The sequence below is a fragment of the Anguilla rostrata genome, chromosome 5, assembly GCF_018555375.3.
Source record: "Anguilla rostrata isolate EN2019 chromosome 5, ASM1855537v3, whole genome shotgun sequence".
NCBI classification, from domain to species: domain Eukaryota; kingdom Metazoa; phylum Chordata; class Actinopteri; order Anguilliformes; family Anguillidae; genus Anguilla; species Anguilla rostrata.
The window spans coordinates 9,647,117-9,672,719 of NC_057937.1; the positions used below are offsets into that span (position 1 = coordinate 9,647,117).

General features: G+C 43.0%; 2 protein-coding genes across 6 annotated transcripts in view; both read right to left on the reverse strand.

The window, feature by feature from the left end:
- stox2a (storkhead box 2a) overlaps nucleotides 1-10,831 on the reverse strand; it is a 78,226-nt gene extending 67,395 nt beyond the window's left edge. The window contains exon 1 of one of the 2 annotated variants that reach the window (XM_064335041.1): nucleotides 10,707-10,831. Coding sequence is in view for 1 of the 2 variants with exons in the window: in XM_064335037.1 (XP_064191107.1) it covers nucleotides 8,683-9,010 (328 nt within the window). In the remaining variant the exon portion in view is untranslated. Of the gene's footprint in view, nucleotides 1-8,682; nucleotides 10,685-10,706 lie in introns of those variants that run through there. The other variant, XM_064335037.1, reaches the window with a different exon arrangement.
- Nucleotides 10,832-12,202: 1,371 nt separating this feature from the next.
- On the reverse strand, nucleotides 12,203-24,296 carry LOC135254672 (organic cation/carnitine transporter 2-like). 4 transcript variants are annotated; one of them, XM_064335043.1, is made up of 11 exons: nucleotides 24,087-24,296; nucleotides 22,950-23,052; nucleotides 22,733-22,836; nucleotides 21,842-21,996; nucleotides 20,627-20,798; nucleotides 19,284-19,425; nucleotides 17,565-17,665; nucleotides 16,863-17,077; nucleotides 15,406-15,588; nucleotides 14,812-14,947; nucleotides 12,203-14,055 (listed from the first exon to the last, which is right to left on the reverse strand). In XM_064335043.1, the coding sequence occupies exons 1-11, from the start codon at nucleotides 24,089-24,091 to the stop codon at nucleotides 14,007-14,009; spliced, it is 1,365 nt and encodes a 454-aa protein (XP_064191113.1). In that variant the 5' UTR covers nucleotides 24,092-24,296; the 3' UTR covers nucleotides 12,203-14,006. The 4 variants fall into 4 exon arrangements, with proteins under 4 accessions (XP_064191113.1, XP_064191112.1, XP_064191115.1 ...); XM_064335042.1 differs by lacking the exon at nucleotides 24,087-24,296 and having other exon boundaries at nucleotides 22,950-24,052; XM_064335045.1 differs by lacking the exons at nucleotides 12,203-14,055; nucleotides 14,812-14,947; nucleotides 24,087-24,296 and adding an exon at nucleotides 16,259-16,323 and having other exon boundaries at nucleotides 15,449-15,588; nucleotides 22,950-24,057.
- Nucleotides 24,297-25,603: the final 1,307 nt, after the last annotated feature.

Consider the following 25,603-nt stretch of genomic DNA (forward strand, 5'->3'; position numbering starts at 1 on the left):
CGTTCCTTGTTCATATTTTTTGTTTATGCACCTGATGATTACTCCTAGTTCACTACCCATGTCCCTGTTGTTTCTGGTGCTCCTGTCATATGTATTTAATGTAGCACACCATGTTGGTGTTGTAATCCTCTCTGAATGACAGTTTATAGATTTTTCTAGATAAGCCACTGAGTAAGACAGAATAGAATTTTCCAGCATATTTATTCTACCTCAACCATTGAGGTAGACAGCAGTAATTGCAGAAACTGCAGAAGATCTTCTGAAGCACTGTTTCTAGATCAGTCAAGACTAACAGCCTGAAACAAAACTCAATCTACCAGAGGCCCAGTGATGATATCCCTCCAGGAGGTTGCCTGCAACACATAGCCATTTACACATACCTCTGTCTATTCATCATGCAGTCACCGGTGTGCCTATAGGCTTTGTGCCCCAAAATTTGACCCTCCAACATCAAGGGCAGAGAGTCGCTTAAAAAGGGTGGAATTACAGTCATGGGAACATGAGACCTCTGATGAAAAAAAAAAAAGATGGCAGTCAGGTATGTATTTTCTACTGAAATTCAAAACCCCCCTTTCTCAAAAGCACCCAGGGGGGAGAACAAAAGAACCAAACCCTATGATGATACAAGACACTTGCAATTTCCTCAAACTTCTGTTACTCATGAATCAACAGGGTGTCGTTCTGATTGGCTGTCAGCTCCCTATGGATTCAGTCCTCTTAGTGTGCCTAATGACATTGTATGACAGGCATTATCCCCACACACAAAAAAGTGTCTTTGCTAATTCTCATTCCAGAAGCCCTAATCCCTGCATGTACTACTTGGCTGTCACGCGTTTAAGGTGTCCATTCAATGAAGACGTTTTCCGTAAACCCTGCCCGGTTTAAAATGTCTGGCATTTGACCCCCAAACTCATCCGGTATTATCACTGAACGTGATCACGGAACAATTACACAAGAATGCGAAACTGAACTGGAGGGAAGCGTTTGGTTTGATGAGACAATGAACAGCCCTTGCCAGGCTAGGTTCATACACGCTTGGCGCGTTGGAGCCAAATACTTTCGGGTGAAACATTTGTGAATCAGGAGCCTTTTTTGCAAGTTTCAACTTCACAATAAACTGAGGAAACGCAACCAAACTGAACTGCCAATGACAGCCACCTTTCGGGGCCTCTACACTTTTAAAAACCTTAGAAAGACGATGACGGCACTCCTTCAACAGTCTGAGGACATTCCAGGCATGCGCTGACCTTTAGTGACACTGCTGAACATGGAGTCGCTATGGCGACATGAGTCTCACACCACTGCACACGGCAGAACTGCGTCTCGCAGTCCGTAGATCAGGCCGCCAGAATATTAACCGAATTAGAGCGATATGTGATTAACAGAGGCCCTCGCCAAGAGTGACCTTCATCATTTATCACCCAACGCGACCCACAGAGATTCCAGCAGAATATTTCCCCCGAGTGTCTCATTCAAGCATAAAACTGCAGTGCGCACCCCAGAATATGTGCACCCCATACTGGTTACAAGTTAGGCAGGCACACATACACACTCACACTCTCACACACTCTCTCTCTCTCACATGCACACACACACTCTCACACACTCTCTCTCTCTCACACACATACACACACAATCACATGCACTAACATGCACACACATAGACACACACTCATGATGCTCTCTCTCTCATACACACACACACACACACATACACACACGGACAAACACTCACGCACGCACACACACACAGGTGCACAGACACTCTCTCTTGCACACACATGGACAGACGCTCTCTCACACACATACAGACACACACACACACACACACACACACACACACACACGCACACACACACACACACGCACACACGCACGCACAAAACATCTGAAAGGATTTTATCTGCTTTGATGGCCACTGTGAATGTATGAAAGAGCAGGGTTTTCTCTTCATGCATAAGCGAGTATATCACAACAAAACATCAGCTTTACCTGTCAGTAACCCCACTCCACACTGAATAAAGGCTAGCAGCTAGTTTTGAAATGTTTGGGAATTTCACTTATTTGGAGTGCTCCTGTTTGCTTACGGTCTGGATTAACTGTGCCCGGAAGCCTTTTGGGATGAACCTCAGGTTTTCGATTACCGCGCTGGGGAGTTCCGGCCATTTTCTCCCCTCGCTACGACACACACCTGCCCGCAGGACGTAGCCCTTCGTTAATTCAAATAGCAGCCGGTTCGAGGTACAGCAGTCGTGCCTGCGTGCGTGCACGACTGTTTCTGCGCGTGTGCATGTACGGGCACATTCGTTTCAGTGCGTGAGCCTCTGACAGAGCGCGGGTGTGTCCCATGTGTTCCCTCATTAGCGAAATAACGAGGGGCGCGATTAGCTCCGAACTTTGACCCACCTTGCCAACAACCGGTTACTAAAGCAGCACTGAGAACTGGCGGGCTCTTCCTGGCACACATCCAAACAGGCCTCTCACAGAGAAGAAGGTCCCCCTTCGGTACCAGGTTTTCAAACTATGATTAGAAGGTTGGGCCAAAATTCGATTAGACCCCAGCTGATCCCTGCTTTAGAAGATATTTCAACGCATCTAAATGCACTCTTGGAATGAACCGGAGAGTTTGCGTGTTCTTTGAACCAGCAATCAATCAATAATCCCAGAGCACACAGCTTGCTGCAGAGCGTAAGCCAGAGTTTACAGGCCACCATGGAAGCAGACTCCCAAAACTGTGAAAAGAGAGTGCGGTGTAAAAATAGCCAGCCTAACCCTATTATTGAACAATGACAGCCACGCAAAGAAAGGAGTGACTCCCTGAAAACACCAGCGGCTTCCTGGAGTCACAGAGTTCTTTCACTGCTTGAGTGAACTATAAATTCCTACAAGTCTGTCTGATCACTTGACAGGAAAGTTCGCTTAAATTGAAGGAAACATGGTCAAGCTGTGCTGTCAATAACACCTACCTTCCATACTGTTCTCAGGCTTTCAAAACTTTATAAAGCTGATTTCTAAGTCTTTTGACCATTTGTGGTACGGCAGCTAAGTGTGGGGTCACCACGGGGTCCAGTCTGATTTTAGCACTGACAGGACAAGCAGCATCCAAGGTCAGATCAGACAAAGAGCAAGAAGGTCTGCGGGGGGTGAAAGACTCGCCATTTAAAGAAGGGAGAAGCAAAGGGATTCTATGTCCCTTGCAGTCTGAGGAGACACCCAGAACCTTCGTTTTTTTTTTTTTTGGAAAACAAAAGGAAGTTGTTAATGCCAAATTCCAGGGACACCTTGATCCGGGCTAACAGGGGAAGTGCTTCCTAAGAAATCCAAGTTGCCATGGAAATCCATGGAGGAGCGGTGTCACGTAGAGAAATATATGAGTGGGACAAAGCCTTGTTGGGATCCTTTACATCCATGGGAGTTGAAAGGAGCAGGAATGAATGCAAGAGATGAGCTTGTGAGGGAGGCGGGGTTTTGAGAGAGAGCGGCCTAGTTACTCCCTATGGGATAATGACAAGTTATACAAATCAAAAGACAAAGGGGAATACTGAGTTTAAAAAGGCTGTCATTATGTCATTAAAGACACCCTCCCCACACCCCCCCGCACCCCGCACCCCCCACCACCCCAAGAATAAACGCTGCAGTGACGCACGCAGTTAAAAGAGCTGTTTTCCAAACGTGCTGAGAAACACTCCATCATCTCAATGGCTTTCCACCACAGTCCCCATCCACACACAGCACAATGCCTGAGACAAAAACGTGATGTCATTTCCCCCCACACACCCTGACAAAAAGCCAGTAAAACTGAGCGGTGGTACAGCACTCAGAATGCGGGACCACGGAGTGAAAGCCCCAGATGTGGGCCAGTGGTGCTGTACCTTAGACTGGAGTACTTCACCTGAACCAGTCATCCTGTAAAGGCTAAGCTCTACTTACAAACATTGCCACGTGCGAATGTGCAGCCATTCTTGTGTAATGACAGGTTTTGGTTAACGTTATAAAGTATATCTACACAAAATTAAGGCTCCTTTCCCACTAAGAACCTGCAATTGTGACGATAAACGTAAAATGATAAAAATCGTTCCAAGTTAAACCGTCTACTCCGTGATAATGATAGGCATCATTCAGGTTACTCACGGGGTGATTTTAAGAACACATCCGGCAACATGTCCCGACAATCACTACTGCACACCATACATACTCATGGAAATGTGTGAGTGTTGACTGACAGGTGCTCACAACGAAAGAGCTTTCTCTGGTGTGGAGGTTAGACAACACTCTACAGTTTATTGCAATAATTATACTGATGGCTCCTGGATGGCAGTGATGCTTTTATTTGAACATTTAGTCATTAATGCCTATCACTAACCCCACACCCCCAGCATCCCACCCACACATACAAACACTTGCACTCACCCTCACACACCGTTTGACATGTTTCCACACCTAAAATAGTTAACACGACCACACAATGGCACAGGCCCGGGGTGATGCTAGTAATAGGGATACTATATGACAGCTATATTCAGCACCAGTCTATATAGGCCCTTCATTAAAATAGCTATGACTAAAAGCACAGCGAGCTCAAACACGTCTCTGTGCCGATTCATTTGAAAAAGGGGAACAGTGGGGGGACCTGCATGCCCTAATATAGGCACAAGACAGATAAGAGCATCGTTTTTAATTTTTTAAAAAGCATATTTTCAGATGTGTCTAGCTATATGGTTCTCTCGCTGCATTTTTCCAGGAAGAAAAATACCGTTTTTTTTTTTTTTGTCAAAACTCGAATGAGGAGATAGGAGAGACCTCTTGCTTGTGGTTGCCTACTTCTAGATGAAGTGCATTGTGGGAAATATTTAAGGGGACCTGGAGCTTCAGCTGCCAGGAAGGGGACTTATGAAGAGGATGTCGCGTTATCTGCCATTCCATCCTCCTGCTGAGCTTCCAGCCAACAGGATTACACATGACAGGTTTGCGTCACCGCGGAAACATCACCACCTTTGGGTGATTAAGAGCCGTTAAAATGTGCCTCAGGCGTCCGTCCCAGAGGCCTCAGCGAAGCGGTCCCACATGACAACGCGCAAAAATTTAAGTCATGATAAAATGAGACCACAACAACTCAGCTCATAACAGACACGGTGCAGCTAGCGTGAACACACGCAACCACTGAATCTCTCAAGTCTGAACTCACTTTTATGAAATCGTTTTCTTAAGTTGGTGTTAGGCTAATATGTGCCAAAAAAAAATCTGCCTGACAGCATCACTAGTAAAAAAAGACTTACTTGACAGGGTATGTCAGATCTGACAAAACAGCCGCGGTAACTCCCTCTCATAAAAACAAAGAAGCCCATTGTTCAGAGAGTGTCAAACACAGAGGTGAAAAAGGAGGGACATGAAACCAAGAATTTCTTGTTTGTTTTCAGTTAGGCTACATGGAGAGGAAGACCACAATGCTATTATCTTGAAGTTGTAAAATATGTAAAAGCCTCTATTCACTTGTCATTTTCTCAGGGAAGCAGCAAATGTACACTAATCTATGAATGGCTACTGGTGTTGTTGATAGAGCCGCTTGCATCACACCCCGCTAAACATAACCTTCACAGCCACGCCTTGCATTTTCTTAACACGTAACTTTACACACACAAAAAAAAGAAATGCTAAAACATGTCTCTTCATTTGGTAAGAATTCCTCAAACTACATCCACCAGCAGAAGGGTAGATTACAGCAAAGGCTTTCCAATCGAGGGCCAAGTTCTAAGGGCATTAATTTTTTTTTAAAATACAGAATGCTATGTAATTTCGGTAAAACTTGTCAATACCATGTAAGCAGGCATTGAACATAAAGATCAGCGGCGTCTGCGATATGGACAGAATGGAAAGTGGCAGGTCTGTCTAAGCAGTGGTTAATTTACAGCCGAACAGATAGCATGCTCTGTTTGGCTCTGTTGGGAAGGGGTCCCAGTCGTCCTACGGTGAGGGCCGGGCCTCGTGGAAAAAGGTTGAAAACCACAAGGTTAGGGATTAATTTTTTTCCAGCGGTTAAACATTCCCAGGGTTATCGCAGCAACCTCCGTTACCCGTCCACCTGCCAGAGCGGGCCGCTCAGAACTGACCGCTCAGACCGGGGGCGCCAAGTTCAGCCGGCTGCCCGTTTGCACCAACAATACGATCCCACACAGTCACATTCAGAGCTACGGACTACATTTCCACCATTAGAAAATACAGCAGCAAAAAGGAAGAAATGCAGTTGTTAAAATCAGCTGGTTTATCAACGCAAAATGAGTCCAGAGCAGCTGAATGGAAGAAGCCGCACGAATAGGAGGGTGAGAGTCGAAGACGGGGAGTTGCACAAAAAGTGCAAAGCTGTTGTCTGTTTACATAACCCTGCACTTAAGCAAAGAGTTCAGCTGCGCCGGGCCACTTTTAAAACTCCCATGTTTCTCTAGGGCAGAAAACGCAGTGACTGACAGCCTGCGAAGGCAGCCAAAGCCACCCATTGTCTGAAAGTCAGACACAAAAGTTTTCTCTAGACAAACAGCAAACTGACGCAGTGACAGGGAGACATACCAGTTATTTCTTATTAATCAACACATTCAATACGATGCCTTTTACACATACACACACAAACACACACATGCACGGACACACATACACACACACGTGCGCACACACAGCCTACTTAGTCACTTGTGTGTCTGTGAATATGCATTCGGTGGCAAGAAAAAAAAAAACACAAAGAAACTTGAAATGAAAAAGAATTACCAAAATGCCACCAAGACAGAAAAGATCTCTCCAGCCACATGCACTCATGAAATAGAATTTTTCACACAAGAAGTACAACATGACTGCTCTCCACAACTGGCACACATTGTTGACTGAGAGGGGATACTAAAGCACTGTACGACAAAAAAGGGGAGGTGGTTCTCTGCAGATAAATAAATAAATGAGTTACTTATAACAATAGATCACCACACGAGATGAACTGAGAAAGGCTTTGGCTGAAACGTCAGGTGTTTCGTTGAACTGCTCCGTTAAAATTAACTAAACAACAAAAAAAAAGAAGAAGATAAAAGCTTTTTTTGCCTTGGAATGCCTCCACCTCTTACCAGATACCAGAGTACACAGAATGTCACTATCACCCAGTGTGCCACAACACTTGGCCCTGAAGTAATGTATTAGCCTATAGTTTAATGGTTTTCAATGAGTTTAAGGTGTCCTCCAATTCTACAATATTGTCCATCTCTCCAGCAACCAGTATAACAGACAGCAGGAAAGAACAACCTGAAGATAATTTTAGGTTCTGCATCACTGCCACCATTCACCATCCATCCAGCCTATCCCAGCATGCATTGAGCGAGAGGCAGGAATACACCCAGGAAAGGTCACCAAATCTATTGCAGGGCACACAATGATCCATGTCATCGTAAATTATTTAGATAATCATTTAAAAAGAACACATCAAAAGGTGTGACTCTGTAAACAATTTTAAGAAGCAGTGCAAAGGTAAACAGGAGTGCTTTTACATTCCTAAATATGCCATAACTATTTTTTCCACCATAATTTGTTTTGACACCAAACTGACTCTTATCTTCATTTGTTGGAGAGCTGGGGAGTGTCTTCTGTCTTTCATGCTGTTTCTAAGCAGTGAAACCAACTAATATAATCCACAGGAGGTACTCACACATTTTACTGCATGCCCACACAGTTTTGCTGATTCCCACTAGATGCAATGAATATGATAAATAAAAATGAATGCATAGGATTTAAAGGGGAGTTCACTGTATGTATATGTTTTTTAAAGAAATATTTTATTTAAAGATGTAACTTGCAGGCAAGGAAGCATGCAGCAGGCCAACACAACATGGTGTAGGATTTAAAGATTATCTATATCATCACACAGAACTTAGTCCACATTTACAAACAACAACAACAGCTCAGAAACTTTCTGTGATCCTCAAGGGAAACTTCTTAACACAAATGATCCGTGCGGAATGGCCTGTCTCGCGGGAAGCAGGGTCCGACCACACCAAGCGCGCGACAAGGAGCCGCAGCAGGATTTATCAGCAGCAGCGATTCCGCTGATAACATCCCGTTCAGCGCAGGAAACAACCGCTGCTGACATCCAGGAAGAATGTTTGAATCTCACAGGCATTTCAAAAGGCCCGAACACAGGACAATACTAAGGGGAGAGTGAAACCGCATAACCTGTTCCACTTAAAGCAACGCATGCGAATCTTTTTCCTCAAATGTTTTGTTATCTGAAATGCTGCTGGCAATATAAGACCTGTTTTATTCAAACACGTGTACTGATTGTATTGGCCAAGACAGCGGTTTGTGTATGCAAATACCTTTTACATGTGCAAAATCGTTTTTGTTAATTTGTCCCCATGTCTTAATTTCCCTCAACAGCTCCAGTAAATTTACATTTAATCGGTTTCTCGCTTGTTTAAAGGAAGGATAACACTCTCGCACTTTACAGACCCTACAACCTTTACTTTTAGGATGGGACCCATTTCAGGGGTCACAGCATCCCGTCACCCCTCCTAGGTTTCGTCATACTTGTTCCTTAGTTTACATTGTTTAGTGATAAACTCTGCCAATGCCGTAATGTAATGTATGAGTAGATCACATGATGTACCTTACCAAGTATACACTGTCATTTGCGTAAGGGGGCGGCTCACAGCTTACCCAGGCATTTGATCTCAAACCCTCGCGGTGGCTTCAGCGACCTCCGCATCCACCCCTCTCTCAGCACCTCCAAGTGATCCTCTTTGCCCTGAATGAGCAGCACGTGCTCGTCAATCCAGCCGAGAAAGAAAGTCTCTGATATGGCATCCGTGACCTTTTTGTTCCAGAAGTGTTGCATGTTCTCGGCTTTGAAGTCCGCGAATATCTCATAGCCCGTGTGATGTTGCAGCGTCTCGGTCACCGTGGGGGAGTCCTCGGTGCCGACCCGAGACAGCACTATGGCCAGTGAATGAGGCGCTATTTCCAAAAACTTATCCATCCTCTCCATCCTACGGCATCGCTAACCAAGCAAATCTTGACATGATGACTCAGTCCAGTCTTCCGCAGCACTCCGTGGTTGCATGTGGTGTTTTGTTACGCACTTTGTTGAATTTCCAGAACGAACACATTGTTCCAATGTTTCTGTAAACTGTTTCAAACACACGCTGCCGCAGAAATCAAAACATTCTTGCCAGCGATTCTGTCTTGCATGTATCTACATGTATCTACTGCAAAGACAGTCTAATAAATGTATGCACTGAATGCCATTTAATGTTCATTTATGCAGACTCGACACATGCTTTCGTAATACCACACCGGCGGTAATAAACATCATTCAGAGCCACGTTCCTAAATTATCTTGCAAAAAGAGACAGCGCTGACAAACAGCTCTCTCCACTCCTCACCTTTTCCCAGGGCTCCGTAGATACATTCCGAAGCGGTGACCTACTTCTCTAGACGTTCGCTGGCGACGGGGTTCTTTTTTGATAAAGGCATCAGGGGGAATACACGGTAGCTAAGGGTTGGCTCTCGGGGCTTGTAGGGATGACTTCATCAGTCCCAGCGCGTGCCTTCCTTTATGGAATACTGTTAGGTCCGGCGGCGAGAGAGGCACCTTCCCCGTGCAGCATTGGTTAGCTGAAACCCATCGCTCCGGTTTATTATTGACACACGGTCTGTAATTCCTTCATTGTAGCGGGGTGACTTCAGTTCAGCCTAATCTCGGCTGCCGCGCAGACGGTTTTGTCAAACCCTCTTGTTAGAACGCCTGTCTCTCTCTCTCTCTCAAGCCGCCTCCTCAGCCTAGGGCGGTGTGAGACAGGGACCGTGGGAGACGGACTCCCGCAGGTTCAGCCACTGTGAGGACGCGGCGGAGAAGCAACATCACCAGATGTTTTCATGACTCCACCTACAGGCGGGCTGCAATCATCGCGGGCACGGCGCGCGTTCGCAACAGGTGAAGTGAACCGCTTCGACCTAACCCAAATCATGGCCCGTGTGTGCCGTAGGCTACTTGTACAACCAGCAGATCTACAACACAGTTGCTTTTTTTGCATCCTTATTGCAAATCGCATTTATTTATTTAGGAGGGGGTTTCAGACATTTGTTTCTGCACGCCTACTGTTACGACAATTAAATGGCGTACTACGTTGTTTTATAAATCCATAATATTCTACTTTAATTTAGTCAGCCATTTACAGTTGGGATGTGTTGGCAGTGTTATCACCCTTAGCCTACTCCGTGATCATTGAAAAATATAAAACACTGTAACTTAAAACATGGCGTCAATTGTTCAGCCTCCATCAGTATACTAATTAAAATTTGCATTTGTCAACTACAAAACCTAAAACAAAAACAATGAGGCGGATTTAGAAATTAGCGAACGAACAATGAAAACGGCCCATTTCTTGGTTATGAGCTCACATTTCGGTGAATTCGTTTTAACAGGGCACGGCTTGCAAAATACCAAATGTGACACGCAATATGTTGACCGCCTGTGTAAACACGAGCGTCTGAAATGTGAAACGAGTTCCTGAAAAGGCGATAACGATGTTAAAATTCAAAACCCATCGCCGAAGTAGAGGCAGGCTTCCTGCTGTAAAACGTATCGCGTGACTACTGTACTCGGAGGACCCCGGTGTTTTGGTTTTGTTTGCTGTGTTGCGGGCTTCTGGCTTGGTTCTGCTTTGTTGGATTTTGAATACCTCTGTCCGAAGGCGCTCTTTGTGTTGGGGTAATGAAACACCTCGGGCCTGGTGTTGGGTGTCAGCATCTTCAGCATGCCCTGCGCCTCAGGTCAGGCAGGTAGTTCCCTGCGGCTCTGCATCACGTGGACACCTCAGATAATTCCTTCTTAAGTGCTGAACCAGGATACTCTTACACACTTGCAATCCTAGCAATTCCCAATAATTATTTGCAGAGTGTCATCGCATACACACGAGAAGTGCCTAACATACTTTTTTAAAAATCCCAATGCTATGAAAGAGTAAGCATTGAGATGTATGTTTTCCTGTTATCTTGACCATTTGAACTTCGACCTATGAACCCAGGGTGCTCTGAGATGAGATTAATGGGGGATAACACCCCATTATCTGACCTTTTCATCAGAGAGAGAGAGAGCCAGCCTGAGGTTCCTCACCTGTAAAGCTGCAGGGGGGGTTGTAGGGGGGTGTTGGTGATTGAAGGGGAGTACCTGTCATGACTCAGGGTGCAAGCGTGGAGCAAACCGTGCTGGAGAGTCTCATCATCACCTGGGTCTGCAACAGGACATTTACTGCGAGGATTCATAGCCTTAGTTCAGAAAGACGGATCAGGCATGTTCAGCTTTATAGCTGTGGTATCAGTGGCTAAGTGCATTATGCGTGAGTGTCTTTTAAATGGCTTTGATGTAATTCAGGAACAATTACTTCTGTAGCTGGCATGTAGCTATAGGGTTCATGGGTGAGAAACAGGGCAGTGTCTTCACTTGGCACATGCTAAATAAGTATTCAGTTCTGTTGTGCACACTGCAGGAGCCAAACTGACCAAAGGAATCACTATTGTACAATAAGACCATTATTCATTACCTGATCACAGACACCCCCACTCCACCCCACTCCCATAAGTGATGCTATAATAAATTGCATATAGCACTAACTATGGAACTACCAGCCGCTGTTAGTACAACAGAAGTCAGGCTCGGAAAATGGCCTATACACTGTAAAACTGTTCATGAACTCGTTTAAGGGTGTACATTTTACTCTGATAAAATATGCCTGAGCTCTCTTTTAGTCATACAAACTCTACCACGGAGTGTGATGCGAGGAATTGGGAGAAGATCACATATTGCAGCTGTGGTGGGAGATAGTGAAGACGTAGAACAGCCCGGTGACAGTCTCACTCTGCGGCGTGAGTGGGAGGAAGACTTCAAACTGTGAGGTGATTTTTGTGACAGAAAGATAAGAGAGAGAGTGTTCCTTAGAGGTGAATTTACAGACAGGTACCAGATGAAGGTGGTACCATAGAAGACTGCTCAGACAAGCAGCTCCGTCATTGTATTGTTATTATTGGCGAAACACTAATGTAAAACAGAATGATGTGCTGTCTGAAGTGACAAGATTGTGAGATGGTGTATTTTGATATACTGTATTTCATATAACAAGTATGAAATGCTCATGCATTGAATACAGGTCATTAAATTAAAATACAAAATTGAAAGATCTTTGAGATAGTAATTTTATTACATGGCATTGTTACAAAATGATCAGCTGCTTCAGAACAAAAACACTGTCAAAATCAACACATCAAGTTAAAGTTAATAAAACATTTTACTAGATGATTTCAACGTGAACCAAGTTTATTTTTTGGCAAAACAATGCAATGATTGTCGGCCAAAAACTATTGTCATTTTATGAAAGAATATGCACAGGAATGATGAAAAATGTTATTTTAGTGTATGATGTCACAGTACCACAGGTACTGTGAAGGTTGCGTGCTATGTTCACTTTCTAAGGGAATGGCGCACTCTGCTGGCCATTTGTGATGATCATGCCAACAAGTGCAGCGGGCTCACAAAGTCCTCTGGCATATTCATACTACTCAAAGTGTGCCCCCTGCTGGTTCCACATAGAACCACATTCCTCTTAGACACAGCTCTCATGTCACACCTCACCTGAGTATAAACTGCACCCTACACCAGGGGTAATGTACTACAAAGGATTACATTTAATTATATAATTTAAAAAAATTATTAATGAAATAAAATCAGGGTTTAGTTAAATGATAGCAGCCCTGAGGTAATGCAATCGATACTGCCACACACTGAATGACACCCCGAAGGCAAACTGACATCGAGGATCCAGGTATGGTAGTCAGGCAACCAAATGTTTGTTTCCAAAATTTCAGTTGCGCCACTACGTCATCAACAATAACAGTTCTCAGAATCATATTGTGAAATACTCTCCAGCCTGCCTGAAAAAAACAACCATAAAGTCATACACTGCACACTTATCTACTGATGATGGCAACAGATTTAATAATTCTAGTGTTCTGGAAGGATCTAATAAGTGCTGTACATAAACTGTAGTTGAAACCATCCCTAACTGGGAAAAGCTGCATTCAATTATGTAAAGGTCTGCTGGCCTACTGATGGTCAGGACTCAGGTGAGGATTAAGTGAAATATATTCAATTTTTTAATTTTAGTTTTAACTGTTAACACTTGTTTGGCGTCCGGCACCACAAATACCAAACAGAAGTGCTTCAAAAGTTAAAACACCTCACTTATCCAACATGTAAAATATATTTATTTTATTTAATTTGGTCAAAGATATTAATTATCAGTTAAATTGCTGAATTTGTTTATAGGCAGAGCAAACTGTTGGATCAACCTTTATCAAAATGTACAACTCACAACCAGATGAAAATTAAGAAATTAAGTCACATTATTCACGTCTAATCTAAAGACAAGGTTCAACTACCGTGAAACAATTAACAAAGGTTACAGACATGGGCAGTCACACAAGAAGTGAATGAGAGAAGACACAAAACCCAGCTTATTTGTCCCAAAGTAATCCAAAATGCAAGAACCAAAAGACAGCAGAATATTCCAGAAGAACCAGAGATGACATGTAGAACGCCAGACCTAAGTGCCCACTTCCAATTAACTGTTATAAACTTCCTCTCAGGTTGCCCAAAAACTGACTGAACTAAAAGAAAGTCAAATATTTTATCTAGTGAAAAACAGGAGGAGAGAGGGACTGAAAATTAAAATACACACACACGCACACATTTCCTTTAATAACTCTCATAAGACTATTTATCAACACTTTTGTTGAAAATAAAAGTACAAAGGAACAAATAAAACCCAGTAAAATACATCCTTTTCCATCGGTAAATTAAAATGTAACATAAAATTGAATGGTAATAATTATAATACAACATAATTGCACATACCCCAGCAGAAACATAATATGGCTGCAATTATCAATGGTAACCAGCTCCTTTAGAGATTTTTTTCTCTCTTCCTTTAAACTTCTGTCTTCATCTCGACAGCAACCGGCTCCTTCCCACATTTACTAGAGGAAGATAAAGATGGTGGTAAATTCGGGACGGAGGTCTCGGCAGATTAGAGTGCCACAACGAGGCACATTCGGGTGGCATTTTCATCTCCGATCTGACGCAGGTGGGTCGTCGGCAGTCAGAATTCTGTATCAGGCGTTACGCGACAAAGCCTTTATAAAGCCTACATAACTGCATGGGCACGACGTTGTGGATTCATAAGCTGGTACAAACAGCAGTGGCTGTTCTACAATAAAAACGAAACGAATGAGTGTGAAATTGTTTGTACACCCTCTGTCTGCTGTCGTAAAGCACAACGTCTGTTTTTAATAGCAGCGGTCACTCCGTGCTGACGAAGATGTATTTATGCTTTATAAAGTGGGCAAATCATGCTCAAGAAAAGGTAACGGATTCTTTACAAAGTTATTGCATCCTGCTCACGAAGATTTATGCTTCATGAAATGCTCAAGTTTGACTCACAGAGGTGTTACAGGTGCTTTAGAATGTGGTCAAACCATGCTTATAAACATGTAACCTGTGCTCCAAAATGTGACCACCCCATGCACTTAAAAATGCGACGTAGGTAATAGAAATGTAAAACGACCATCCCACGATCATGTGAAGATGAGTTGTTAGAGAGGCCTTGTGAAGGTATACTTCATATAACTTCACAAGGCTTCCAGCACATGACTTAAAAATGATACAGCATAACATCAGACGTTTTACCATATTGCATTCGTATTCTGGGAAATGATGAAGACGCAGACACCCACCAGCTGAGCGGTTTCACTTGGCTTATGATTTCCGGAAGTCCTGTATCTTTCGTTTCGGGGAGCAGAATGCTGATCGCCCCCACAAATACACAGAGGCTTCCGAGTAGGCAGAAGGGGACGTACTGGTTATATTCCCCTAAAATAAATAAATTCATATGATCAATGAAATGACAAACACAGATGTACATACATGCATTCACATACGCAGACACTCAAGCATACACATAGTTTTCCCCTGGGTTTTTTTTTTTTTTTTCCTTGAACAACAGCTCATAGGACAGGTGGTTTGGGGCCATACATTTCTTAAAAGGAGAAAAAAAAATTATATTGAAGTCACAGTTATTCCATAAATGATGAGTTTCGAAAAACATTCATTAAAACAAGAAAACTACTCCATAGGAAAATGTTAGCCTAGACCGGCTTGCCTCAGAACATTTTGTCTTAGGCACACACACAGGCACAAGCAAGACAACACACACACACACACACACACACACACACAGAGTCACACATATGCACACAAACAGGCAGACATAGACACACGCACGCGCACACATGCACACGCGCGTACAAGCACACGCTGGTCACACCCACCGATGTAGGAGATGTAGGGGGCAGCCATGCTGCCACAGCAGCCCATTATGGTGGCCAAGCCCAGGCCCATGTTTCTCACCACGGTGGGGTACAGCTCCAGGCAGTACACGTAGATGAAGCTGTAGGCCGCAGCGACGGCCGTCTTCACCGACATCACCAGGACAATGATCAGCACCCTCAGATCTGAAGAGGATCACGCGGCCAACGGTAAGCTAACCTCACCTCTGCTATGGGTCAGGCAGAGACCTGGCACAGTCAAGCAGTGAGTCACATATGCAGCCATCCAGGCCAAGTGTTCTAAGCAGCGATTAGCTAGCTACAAGCCATAATCCACATTAGGGCCATAGCCTGACTTCCTTTCTGATACAAACATGGAAAACTATTTAGCGTGACAGCCTTGTCCTATCACTCTAAAGCATGGCCCTCCGCAGGTTAAAGGGTATTTTGGGCCTCATTTTCTAAATAAAAAAGATAATGTACCTCATACATATATAAGGGTCATGTTGTATTTTTAAGTTCCAGTTAAGTGTATGCTGGTAGTTAGCATGCACTGCTGCCTATAAAGTATAACGTTTTTTTAATTTTTTTTAAAGCAGTCAGCACACTGTCAGTTGGAGAGTAATTGGTAATATATATTTTATTTGCTTGTGTCATATCAGGAGTGGCTTCATCTTGTTAAACTGGAGATCTGGCACAGATTACAAGGAAGATAAGAGACAAATGTGTGTTTAATGGCCACTTCCTACGCAAACGGACTAGATCAGTAACACCCCTGAAGGTGGCTACAACCATGGTTAACAAAACGCCTTTAAGGTTTTTGACCTTTAAGAAGACGTCAAGAGCAGGAAGTTACCATCTGCAAGCAGCTTGATAAGAAGGGTTGATGTGGTTCATCTGCTTTTCTGAGTGGTGCAACATCTATGAAACCAAAGACTGTGAATATGGGTATCATGGGGGTTGGTGCAGCACACAGTGAAAAACTTATGTCCATGCCTTTCGAAGCAGTGAAATAAGACACCACATTTATGCTATAAGCTACATTTAAGCTACTGTTTCATTACCATTTATAGATGACCACTAAAGGAAGACCCTCCTGCCTTACATTCCATCCATCTATTATCTATACCTGCTTATTCCTGGTTCCTGCTTCTATACCTGTTTATTCCTGGTCAGGGGGCTGCTGGAGCCTATCCCAGCATGCATTGGGCGAGAGGCAGGCACTGCCTTACCTTTGCCGATAATACATTTTTCACTCATTAAATGAGATTTATCTTTTCCTATTCTTCTAAACCATGCTAACTTATCAGTACACCATCTACGTTTTTTAAAAAAACGCATATTAGAATATTTACACACATTTTTGTCCCATTCACATTCATTATTTACTCAGCATTGCCCTTAACCCCTCATAAAGAACAAGGGCTATAGTGAGTTTGTATGGGCGCTATGCGCTGTACCTTGCGGGATGAATGGAATGATCAGCAGTGTGAAACCGGAGAACAGCATTAGGGTGAGGAGGCCAGTGGTACGCCTGCAGTAATAGACAAACAGCAAGGTGGCAACGTAGCCTGGTATCTCAACGGACGCCGAGAAGAAGCAGTTCAGGTAGGGATCCCCGTCCAGGTTGGGGGTGCTGAGAGAGAGGCTGAAGAATGTCGACACCACCACGAACCTGGGAAATGCAAGCGAAGCACAGACTTGACCCTAAGATCTTCGAGTCCCGTCAATCCACAGTTAACTTTTTTGAAGAGTTGGTCTTTTTGGAATGCTTTTTCAAAAATCAGTGTTCTAGAACTCCTTTGCTTTCAATTACCAGTTGTGACTGTTACATCAGCATCAGAATGTTCAGTTCAGAACATTCTAATCACATGTTCCTTACCTTACACCCCAAAGGACTGAAATATCTCACAGTGTCCAAGAAAGTAATGGTCAGGGAACCACACGGATGCTGTTCCCTTGATTATTCCTTAGATAGTCTGAACTGTCATATGTTAATTAAACAACGATAGGTTCATCACATGCATAACTACTAGACTGTAAGTTGTGATGGTCTGAACTGAATAAAAAGCCTGCATTATCTTTCATATAAGTTTTTAATTTTATGACATTTTTTTATTTTATGAGACAGTAAAGTAAATGAGTAGTAAATAAATCCTTACCATGTGATGATGACGAGGATGGTCATGTTCCTAATATTTGCCGTTTTGAAAAGATCAAGGTATGAATACACTTGGTCATACCTGATTTTCTGGTCTGTTTTCTAAAAGAAAAACAACAAATTATCAATTTAACTAAACAAACTAAATTGATAGTTGAAAAAAAATCTTCAACGGAGGAAATGTGGGTTTTTTCTACTACACCTGAAGCCTCACTCTGCAAATCAGTGTCTTTTCATTAATTACTGATTTAGAGATGCAACTTTGCAAACTCAGGTTAGAAAAACCAAACAAAACAATGAACATCCTAGTTATGCATGGCGAGATGGAGATTGTTAGTTCGTTTCTGCCATCTGTGCAAATGAGGTCTACTTCGCACCTGCCCTTTGCCTAATGGGCGTTGCACCCAACCCCCACCCAGAACCCAGGTGATGGTCCACATGGTATTCCCAAGTAATCTTCTCAGGCCAAGCCCAGCTGAGGTACATGGGCTGCCCGGCCACCAGGCACTCGCCTGTGGACACCACTATTCCAGGGCAGGGTAAACGTCACTGTATAATTGTTTACCATTCAGTGGGGGTCAACTGGATCATGTTCATCTGGGTCCTCACCCCAGACCTATTTGCCTTTGGAGACCCTACAGGGGCACATAAACCCCTAACGACCTAGCTCTGGTGATGACGAAACGTCGCAAACCTATCCGCCATGACAAGGCCACGATCCAGGAGGGGAATCGAGCAACAGTCGAACACCAGATTCAGGAGGAACAATGCGGGTTTCGTCCAGGCCGCAGAACAAGCAGACAAGCTTTTTACCCTCTCACAGATATTTGAGGGGGCATGGGAGTTGGCCTATGCAGTCTACGTGTGTTCTGTGGATTTGGAGAAGGCACGTGACTATGTTCCCTGAGGTTTCTTGTGGGAGGTGCAGCGAGAGTCAATGCAAGCCATTTGGTCCCTGTTTACTCAGAGCGAGAGCTTTGTTCACATTCTTGGCACTAAGTCAAGTTCATGCGATGTGCGTGTGAAACTCTGAGAAGGGTGCGCCTTGTCGCCCCCCTGTTCTTGGTATTCATGGACAGGATCTCAAGGCACAGGCAAGGTATGCAGTGTGTCTGGTTTGGGGACATGGGGTGGCATCTCCCCTGTTTGCAGATGATATCGTCCTATTAGTCTCATCGTACTGTAACATTCGATGTGCACTAGAATGGTCTGCAGCTGAGTGCGGTGCGGTTCGACATGAGGATCAACCTCCAAGTCTGTGGCTATGGTCCTCTACCAGAAAAAGATGCCTTTCCCCCTTCAAGTGAGGGGGGAGCAACTACCCCAGATGGAACACTTGAAGTGTCTTGGGATCTTATCTCCTCCAGTTCATCCCCAGAGTTCTAGTGAAATTGTATTTAGTTTGTAAATGTTTATGTTGAATTTCTCAAAATGAGAGGACACCCTTAATTTTTCTTTACTTAATTTTGTTTTACTTTTTAACCAAAATTACTATTTACTTTTTTAAGTCAGCCTAAATAATCAGAAAATAAAGGTGGTTTTGTATACAACACATTTTGGTTTCTTTTCATACTCAAACAAGTATCGCAACCAGGACTCGATAAGAACTGGATTCGATAAGCAGAATCGGAACGGTAATCAGAATCAATAAAATCGAACCGATACCCAACCACCCAATTCACCACAGCAACTGCACTGTCCAGTCAGATGAACCACATACTTTCAGGAGGGCAGTGTCCTCCATCTTGAAAATGCGCTCAGGTGCAGGGACTCCATTCCTCTTGGCGGCAGCTCGAATGACAGCCTCTGCCTCGCCTACCCTCCCCTGTGACAGGAGCCACCGTGGTGATTCTGGGATGAACCTGGCAGAACGGACGGAGGGGAGAAGGATGGGTCGTTAAAAAAAAAACAAAAAAAAAAAACAAACATGTAACCTGCGCTCCAGGTTTTACTTGTCTTACAATGTGATGGTAGTTAGTATACTGGTATCCATTCGTTTTCGTTGCAAAAACAAAAATATGTCTGGCTTTATTTTTTGATGTGTACATTTCCTAGTTTTTAGCATCAGAGCGATGCAAGTGGCAGTTAATTAAAAATAATTCAGTGGCTGTCTAAATGTGACAGTTTTAATCACTCCTTTGCATTGTGCTTAATAAATAGGCTTCTCTCTCTGCTAAAAGAGTGTACTTCTTTAAAGAACGTAAAACCTAAACCTTAACGCGAAAAGAGCAGTGCAAATCTTTTGAACTGTTGCAATTTTATTATGAGAATATGGACTTTCTTTTTCATAGAACTAAACTGAATTAATAAGAACCAAGTCAAAATATCAGTTACATATACTCAATTTTGAATGTAACGCAACATGATTACAAAGCTTTAAAACCGACTCAATATTTTTGAGTGTAAAAATGTTACAGCAATACAATTGAGTAATTTGGGATTTATTTATTTATTTATTTATTTGTTTATTTATTCATTTTACAGTGTATGTAGTCCATTGACTGTGCAAATTCCAAAGATTTTGGGGCTCATCCACACACTAGAACAGTGTGCCTTATTAGGATGAGGCAACAGCAGTAACTTTGCTAAGTGTCTCTGTGTCTTTTTCCCCACACGCACGCAGGAACTGCCGCCGTGGGCTATGCATGGCAAATTGTGGTCACTCACTCACTCATGGACGACCTGAGAGGGACGTTTAGTGGGACGTATGCGCAGGTGGTGCTTCGTTTATTAGGACGCATGGGTAGGTGCATCTTCCAAAATCACCACTTTGAACGGCACAACATCTTTAAGCACAGCTTTATCGCCTAACGTTACTTTAGCTAACCCTAACTTGTTAGCGTTTCGCCTACTTTAGTTAACCTAGTTAGCGCGTACCACCGATACAGATGTATGGACACACGGAGGACAACAAATAATGTTACAGAGGTGAGGACATGCCATAGCTAGCTAGCTATATAGTTAGCCAAGTTTTACTCATGACACTTTGTACAGGGACACTTTGCACCGTGGGTCTGGACAGTTTTGTGCTTGTTTTCCCCACCTTTTCGAAGCCCCACTCACCACCACACCGGAATGAACAGGAACCCAAAGGCGGCCAGGGCCACGAGCAGCATCCGCCAACTCCGTATGAAGTAGGCAAACGCCACCAGGAGGACGTAGCCCACGGCGGTGGCCAGAGAAGTTCCCACGGCGGCAAAGACAGTGCGGGGCCAATTAACAAGAAACTCACATCCTATGCAGAGAAAGAGTACAACAAATAACAATGAACTGCCTTACTAAGCAGTGAAACTGTGTTTTAACTCTGAAAGAAGAGTTTCAAGTCTATATACAAACATAAACAGAAAGTTTGTGAACAGCTGCAGCTAGCCTAGCTATAATCTATTTAAACAATTGTTCTACTACCAGTAGGTATAAGGGGTATTTGAATAGCCTTGGAAGTGGTAGTAGCAACAGCAGCAGCAGCTGCAGTAGTAGTAGTAGTATCAGTAGTAAAAGGATACCAAAAATGGTTTAAATGTTTGCGAGTACAAGTTTACTGTACTACGGTATCATTATACCTGTGTGATGCATTATCATTACAGACCTTAATTAAATTTCATTACATTCACCTAGCAGACCCACATATCAAAAACAACTTACAATGCAAGAGAATATTACAGCAACCACTTTCATTTTGTGAGCAACATTTTTGGACATGTGTGTGCATGTTTTGCCGCTTATACAATTCAAACGAAAGAATTTGACTTTCAAAAGTAGCCAAAGGCAAGCCAACAAAATTTTGTCCTAGGAAAACCTTTAAAATGTTGAATTTGCTGCTTTATGTATTCATTTTTGCTTGTTTTTTTCTCCAAAAGGGTAGTAAAAACCAAAAGGGGTTAGCCAAATCTTCTGAAACCAAGATTGTTAAACAGCAATCAAATTAAACAGCAAGGCTTATGGAAGCATTTACTACATTGGCACTCCTACCTATGCTAATCACAAATGGACAGCAAAAGGGTGCTGCAAATGATTTGCCTACAGGGAAGAACGAAACTGACTGTCGCATCACCCATGATGGGAGTGTTTTTCTTGGTTGGCTTGTACCAGTGACTCCTCTGTTCAAATCGACATCTGCACACTGCCTGTACCAACTGTGCAAGGAATGTCCTTCTCCTACATTCAGCCCAATAACAGCTAGTGGACTTACAAGTTTGAGCAGTATTCGTTCGTCAAATTGAAGCTGATTTGAATACCTTCACCGTTTCCATCAAATATGTGGCAAACAATTCAACTAACCAAGGATAAAGGCAGCATTGTACTTTGAAAAGGTCCCCATTCCTATACAGAAGTTGAACACACAGTACATCACCCAGCTGGTTGACGTAGCCTGCAATAAAGTGGAGATGATCTGCAGTGCCATGCTGGCGAATAGAACAGGTTTCCTTCCAAACCTATGAGCCGAAGGAAGAAGATAAAAACATATTGAAATCTGAAAGCGCCTTCATGCGGCCTCATAGCACCTTCCACAGGATGGCTCTCGCCAGTTATGCAAGGCTACAGCAAGGGGCGTAAATAAAACAAACAAAAACATGACACTGACTCAACGTTTATTCCAGCAGCCATTTCAGGTTTGTCTGCTTACGTGGTCACTTTGTACCTACTATGCATGCTTTTTGCACACACTGCACAAGTCAATTACATCAGTAATCCAGTCCCTTGTATTCTAAAATGGTTTTGGTTTTGTCATAGCTGGTCTGTGGCTGATCGAAGCTGGTAGAGTAAGCTGGAGGCATAATTGGAGGGCTAGCGGACCATATGATGCTCAGCTGATGAACAGTAAGGCCACCAGGTAAAAAAAAAAAACTGTCAAAAACACCCCCTAAACCAGTTTGATCAGATGGTTTAATCTGGAAATTTCAGCATGGATTGGTTTTACACGCTACGAGGCGTAACATGCAGATAGGTTTTTTTTTTAAGAAAAAAAAAAAGCTTTAGTTACCGTTGAGACAGTTCCAATAGCAAAAAGGGTAAAAACTGGTTATATCAACACAGACTGAAAAGTTCGAAACAACTGCTGAATTAATTCTAATAAATTCCTATAAATATAATCACAACCAGTATAAACGGGAGCATATATGCAGACACTACTTCATTTGAAAAAAAAAAAAACTGAGATGCGTTAGGTACCTGTCAGAAAAGTGTCCAGAAACGAACGATCCTATTAGCACCCCGAAGAAATAGATGGAAGCGGCGAAGGGTGGTTTCCAAGCCTCGTCACACACCAAATTCCACTACCCGTACAAACACAAAATGACAGATCAAATAAATGTTTCAAACATCACCGCCACAAATAAATAAAAAAAATAAATAAATAAATAAATAAATAAATCCAGTGCGCCATTACCTCCGTAACAATTGTGGATTCATATCTTTCAGTGCTGAAGTCCCACCCGTCCAAGCAACCTTCGCTCTCATTCCAGTATCCGAACGCAGATTCACTAATGTTTCTGGAACGAGAACAACTTCTGAGGACCCATCCATCTTCCGCCTCCCGGTAGGGTACGGATTGGTTTCCATCGCTTGCAGTGCTGTTTAGGTGTGAGGGTGGACGTCTACAGTGGTGTGGCGGTGAGTCTCCAAGAAAGATTGCAGCCACTCCAGCATACCCAGTAGTTATACAAGTAGCGCTCAACAAATAGAAAATAATTTTCTGAAAGACTCCCCATTCCCCTAAGAAAGATATATCGTCTTCGTAAGTTGTCATTTGAAAAAAGATCTCATGACATTTCAGTTAGGCTATTCCCTACAGTGTGGCGTATATCTGGTAAATCTGACAATGTAAAATAACTCAGCAGGTTCCAATCCCCTATCGGAACCGAAGGGAGGATTTTTAAAATTCAAATAATCAACCTGACGATGGACCCACCCACTTTGGCACCAATCCCAGAGAGCCGAAGTCGGATGGAAAATTACTTGTGTTGCAGGTGCGCTGAAATTTGACTCTCCGCTCATCGGGCGCGCGTCTCACTCTATATTTCATAGTTCTGTATGTTCCTCTTTCGCAATTTCAGAGGATAGACGCACCCTCCAGTTTTTTCGCATTTGACCTATGCAGTCTATTTTCGTGGCAGTCTGAAATAAATGTAGTTGCTTACTTTGCGAGAAACAGGACGATTACCAAACATTTTCACCCTTTTCTTCACTGTGATGAAACGCGCACAGTGATTTTTAAAAATCCGCTAAAATGGGAGGATCGCTGCCTAAACGATTTCGAAGATGGGGGCTAAATCAAATAATCGCTGTTAGACAGTTCGTGTTCGACAAAACTCGGCACACACGTATTTGTTTCAATTAGAGCAATATCCATACGTTTTCTCAAACACCAAAGTCACTCAAGGCACAGTTGGTACGTTATTTGTTGCTACTATCCGACGAACTTAAACCATTTATTAGATGTGATATCTGTTCGTTACGCCTGAATCCGGTGGATAAACAGACCTACTGTAAAAGTATGTACCTACTCTGAAATCTCATGACTCACCTCATCCATCACCCGTTCTTGTCTTTTCACAGCGGCCAGTAAAAAAAAGAAAAAAGAAACTAGACTCAGGGTTCCCACGTGTCCTGGAAATTTACAGCGAGTTTACTAGTTGTTCGAAATACCCCACAGGCTGAGGTAACATTTGACTGACATGAACGCACCCTAACGCGCCTCATTTTAGCGTTCCATCGGTGAGAATTATGTAAGTCATATTTACAATGCAAATATTTGTTTGAATAAGGCACTAGCCTACTTAAAAATATGTTTGCTTCACATATGAGAGTCGGCTTTCTCTGTCATGTTAATTAGTTGTAGAAACTTTGATTCACAGTAGGGGTTGAATCTTTTAGTGGTAGCTGCATGGGCGCTAGTCGTTGTTGTGGAGTCCTGCCAGATATTTTATTCGTAGCTGGCGGCTCCCTGAAAAAGCTGAACAAAATGTTATACATTTTTTCTAAAATAGCAACAATTTTACTAAGTTGAAATAATTGGAAATGATAAGAATCGTTAAATTAACTCAACATATGACATCACATGGAAACAGCTTAAAAGATATTGATAGCAAAATTACGTGGTGCAATTCCTAGTTTATTTAGCTATTTAGCTATTTTTTCACCACAGTTTTGGCATATCTTCAGGCTAATGTTGGCTTTATCTGGTTGCTATTGTCCACTCTCATGCTTGGGGGATGTAGTTGCAAACGTGGCTGTAGGGAGGGGGTGCTTGTTAAATGGACAACCTTACGTGACAACGATGGCACTTACAAACTGTATTTGGCATAGTTGTCATGTATCATCTACTAATCAAGCTAGAACACAGAATTTGTTGTTTCCACTCAGAATTTGGCTGCAGGAGCACTAGAAGTCTGAGCTGAGTAATCTCTGGATGCCAGCATCCTGGCCACTTGGGGGGCTTGTGCAAAGGGGTTGAGGATGTTGGCAGATGCGAGTCAGTCTAATATGACCTTCGGTGAGCAGCGGCTTTCATGGAGTCTAGATAGGTGGAAATCTATAGGATGAGCGACAATTCAACATAGATGGACTTGGTTAACCCCAGCATAGCTCAGGTTTTACCCAGATGTAGCCTGCTGGCCCAACGTCCATCTAGGCCAGAAAACTTTCACTTTTCAATCAAATGTTGCCGAGTTTTCTCCTGAACATCCGTATGCGTTTCGTTGACTTTGCACCTTAAAAATATTCACACGTGTGCCTGGTGAAATGACTTAACTCAGACCTTATCTAACTTATTGGGTTAAAACCAGTCTGTCTTGTTCATCAGCTGCAAGACTTCAGGCTGAACTCCTCCAACATACAAAAATACCAAGTTACTCAGACATACAAAGCACTGTCTGAGAGTCATTCATTTACACTTGCAAAATCTTGGCCTGCCATTAAAAATACTGATATCAAAATTGGGCCAAGTTACAAGAAACAATATTGGCTATCATTGCTGGAATTAGATTTAGCTGGGTAGCCCATTTTATCAATTTACAGTCCACTTACTAATCACTGCTGTAA